Genomic DNA, 4157 nt, shown 5'->3' with positions numbered 1-4157 from the left:
ATTGACATTATAACTGATGAAAGAAGACATGGATTCAAATGCGCTAAAAGTACATATACCTTCCTATTTAAAGATTAAAGAAACATTATAAATGATTCTAGACATCAAAACCTAAATTTGAATAAGAAAAGAACTTGAATAATAAGATACATTCAAACCACTATTGGGATGGGTCTAATATTAATATTTAAAGGGTGGGTTACTATTAAATATACTGTTGGTTGTTGGTTATTATTAGATACCATCAATTAAGAAATTTAAAATTATGAAAATGACAAATGTCTCTCAAAAGCATATAAAAATTTTAAGTTTTTAGATAATATGTGAACACGTTAATTACCAAAGACAACAAATACATTATATGTGAACACGTTAAAACTCGCATCATCTTCCTATATGTTGCAACAACAACAATGATACCTGAACTAAAGCTAAATCAATTACCTTATTTGCCATATTACATTTAGACCTTATGTCCAAATTTGTTGAACCTACAAGCAACAAATCTATACCTTCTATAAATTTATCAAACATCCCAATTCTTCATATGAATTTCGAACAAAATAAATTCCAAGATTCTTGGAACCGAGAAGATTTTTGTAAATTCTTAGTTTGCACTGTTGAAGCCTAAATAAAAAGTGACAAAGGCATAGTTTATAGTTCTGTTTGAAATCCATGTTCCTAAAAAAAATTGTCAGCGGGGATCTTATATGAAAAATGATACGAGGACAGTTTAAACCATAACAATGGGGATTCATGAAGATGAAAATATCAATAACAAAGACTATTCTGGCTTCACTAACAATTTAATCAGCATCCATCTCTTCTAGTGCAGTCCTAGCAGCAACCTTCGCTTCCTCTAACAGGTCATCAGGAACCTTAAAAAAACGAGGAACAGTTCAGATGACGTATTTCTAAGAATACAAACATATAAACATCTACATGCAATAAGTGATCTCCATAAGAGGTTTAAATTACATGGGAGCAAAGAGCAATATTAATCATTAATGCCACATTACAAGGAAAATAGTTAATTATTCTTGCAAGCACCTGCCCTATGGTCCTAATCGTTAAGCCGTTTATGTGACGACATATGCCCAAAAAGATCTAGCTTGCTATTATAATTGTTTGAGCATACAAGTATAGCATAAAACATGAAAGCCTTCTAGAACAATGAGATAGAGCCAATTGAAATAAAACACGAGAAAGATTTTAAGGTTGTTCTAGACATATGTAATTAAAGACCCTATATGCATCTATTGCATGTGATTCAATGGGAGACTCCTGTGTCAAGAAAGGCAGAACATACATGGGTAAAAGCAAAGCAAAGACCCTGCTTTTACTAATCTTACTTGGTATATGAAAAAGTAAAATGGCATATTTTAATTCATGTAACCAACATGCGTAGAGGAAAAGGCCGGGAATTTTGTCATTGCTGGTTGTTGAAACAAAATACAGAATTTTGAAGAAATTACCTTTTGATGTTGTTGCTTTGATTCATCGCAGACCCAACTCATCTCAAGTTCAAAGGCCTTATCCTTTGCTTCATCATGTACCTTGTAGATGCTGCTTATGAGAATAACTAGCATAGTTAAATCTAGTAGTAGCATAAAAACTTGCATTCAAAGGGAAAAAAAAGAAAGAGTAAACTGAAAAATAAATGAACAAACAATTTTAAAAGCACCAATTATGGTGCCCAGATCCCAAATAAATACATTAGAACAGAAACAGGAAGAAATTAGGATAGGCAACACTCACATTTTGGCTACTTCAATAACCCCTTCTCTGCATGTCATTTCGGACAGATTCAACTTTTCAATTTCTCTGTCCACATATTTCATTGAACCACAAACTCATAAGCTATTTGTTAGATGAATACAGAAAGAAAGAGGTAATCAAAGATTTAAAAGGTTGAGATCGTAAGAAAGGTTCTGAAAAGATCATAAGAGAGGCTTTAACTTATTTATGTTTTGCAGGATAAAGCCCCTCAAGGCACAGAACAGAGAAAATCATTTCATTTAGATAGTTTCATGTTAAGACTAATAACTTGATTTGATGACTCATGCAAATGAGAAGTAGTGAAACTGCAGGCAGAGGTGGAATCATAGTCCATTGCCTTTTAATCTACTCGGCTACATGATGCATCCAGTCCACATTTTTGTACTTTCTTTTTATTAAAATACAAGTTCAAACTAAGGCTCCATTGAGAGTTTTTTGTTTTCAAATTTTATATGCATTCAACTTTGAAGATTTCAATTTCTATGATTCATCCATTTCTTTCACTTCATAGAAAGAGAAGGCAGATCACAATATTGAGGATACACAAAGATGGAGGAAGAATCTAAATAATTCAAGAGAATGCCATGAGTATCTTCGTTGCTGATTAGTTTTCACAAAAGAGAGAGTGAGAGAGAAACAAAACCATCAAAATGCTTTACAACTGGATGAGCCTTACATCAAAATATAACATTAACTTTCACCTGTTGAGATGGCAAAAGTGAAATAGAGAATACATATGCGCCAATCATTCATCTAATTTAACTAGCTAGCATAACAAAATAATTTTATCAAATACCAGCCTCTAAGTTCCATAGAACGAAAGAGATAGTTAAGTTACTTACGTTTTGGCAGCTTGTTTTCCCTTCCCAATTGCAGCACCAAAGTATCTCTATATCAATTATAACAAGCAAGGACTTAAACAAGAAGACATAAATCATTGACTAGCAGCAAATAGAAAGAATACCAATGTACAAAGTAATAGTATCAACAAACAAAGAACAACAAACTGAAACAATAATCAGGAGATGCAAACTTACATAAGAGATGCCAGATGGTTCAACCATGTATAATTGAGGACCATCTCTATCATAACCACCGAGAATTATGCCACAGCCAAAGGGCCGGAGCCACCAGTAAAGGGTACATAAATGCACATAACTTGCTACACGTTCAGCAAGTTCTTTGACAGGGATGGGTTCACCATACACACTTCAACACCAGAAAAAAATGAAAATTATAATTAGATGTAGTTAAAACTGGAGTTTGGGAATTGAAACTAAAGAAAAAAAACCTTTGGTAATTGGTAGCTTCAGATTTAGCACGAGCCACAATTTGTCTACCGTCAGCTGCTAATCCAGCAACTGCCTGAATAACAGCATTCAATATCAAGAGAAAAGGCGAGTAAGAAGCCCAAATTTTAACATTGAAAAAATGTAGGTAAAGATGCCATTGATTTAAAGCTAAAGCTGAAAGAATAGTGAATACCATGCCGGAATGACGATGGACTGAGTGGATTCTTCGATTAGAACCAGGCAACATCATCTTTGATGCTATCAGCTTCTCCACTCCCTAAAGTAAATAATACCCATTTTACTCCACACCCAAACATTTGCTGCTGTTCGTGTATTTGTCTGTCACAATAAGCAATGAAGGAAAAAGAAGAAAAATACTTACCATAACGATCCCATCTTTGCATTTAATTCCAATCACAGTTCTGCACAAAAGAAAATTTATTTTTTAAAAACAAAATTAGATTTCAGACGTACTAAAAATATATATAAGAAAGGAGGAGGAGGGCGGACCCGCTGTTATCGACGGCTTTGGCGGCGTACTCGATCTGGAAAACGCGGCCGTCGGGAGAGAAAGTGGTGACGGAGAGATCGTAGCCAGTGCCTATGCTGCTCATCTTTGTTTCTTCTCTCTGCCTTCCCCTACTAGGATGTTCGCTGTGTTTGGTCTTATTCTTCTTCTTGGAAACTGGGTTATATATTTGATAGTGTTTTCAGTTATCTTTCTTCTCAAGACTTTGATACTAATGGGCCTTCTTCACCCATTTAACCATCGGCCCATTTTTATTGCTTCCCCTTATCAGCCCAATATCCAATTACTACTGCAGGCCCTTACCCACTTTATTAATAATAATAATAAATTGCATTTTATTTTTTTCGGTTTTTATTTCTATTTTTATAAGGGCAACTGTTATTTAGATAATGATGGCATGTACATAGGACTATCCAAGACAACAAGTCACATAACCTAAAGAAGAAATCATAGCAACAAAAAGACCAGTAAAGATTGACCTCACCGACCACCTTTAAAACCAATCTTAGCTATGGGTGGATTGTTTTGGTTTTAGGCGTTTATGTTTTCGTAATTTT

The 4157-nt window shown here is 34.3% G+C and overlaps 1 protein-coding gene across 1 annotated transcript; it reads right to left on the bottom strand.

The window, feature by feature from the left end:
- Window positions 1-594: 594 nt before the first annotated feature.
- LOC105799317 (proteasome subunit alpha type-3) lies at window positions 595-3750 on the bottom strand. Its single transcript, XM_012629806.2, has 9 exons — window positions 3582-3750; window positions 3454-3493; window positions 3265-3348; window positions 3071-3144; window positions 2817-2988; window positions 2622-2668; window positions 1759-1824; window positions 1476-1566; window positions 595-878 (listed from the first exon to the last, which is right to left on the bottom strand). The coding sequence occupies exons 1-9, from the start codon at window positions 3683-3685 to the stop codon at window positions 807-809; spliced, it is 750 nt and encodes a 249-aa protein (XP_012485260.1). The 5' UTR covers window positions 3686-3750; the 3' UTR covers window positions 595-806.
- Window positions 3751-4157: the final 407 nt, after the last annotated feature.

This window comes from Gossypium raimondii, chromosome 9 (genome assembly GCF_025698545.1).
Source record: "Gossypium raimondii isolate GPD5lz chromosome 9, ASM2569854v1, whole genome shotgun sequence".
In the NCBI taxonomy this organism is placed as follows: Eukaryota; Viridiplantae; Streptophyta; class Magnoliopsida; order Malvales; family Malvaceae; genus Gossypium; species Gossypium raimondii.
Note: the sequence above shows the minus strand (reverse complement) of the source record. Positions and strands in the feature narration are given on the sequence as shown.

Excerpts from the sequence above, each read along its gene's own strand:
- LOC105799317 (XM_012629806.2), bottom strand. The coding sequence starts at position 3,685 with ATGAGCAGCATAGGCACTGGCTACGATCTCTCCGTCACCACTTTCTCT. Across the intron at positions 3,494-3,581 it reads AAAGCCGTCGATAACAGCGG|AACTGTGATTGGAATTAAAT; the intron begins GTCCGCCCTCCT and ends TCTTTTGTGCAG. Across the intron at positions 3,349-3,453 it reads GCAAAGATGGGATCGTTATG|GGAGTGGAGAAGCTGATAGC; the intron begins GTAAGTATTTTT and ends TATTTACTTTAG.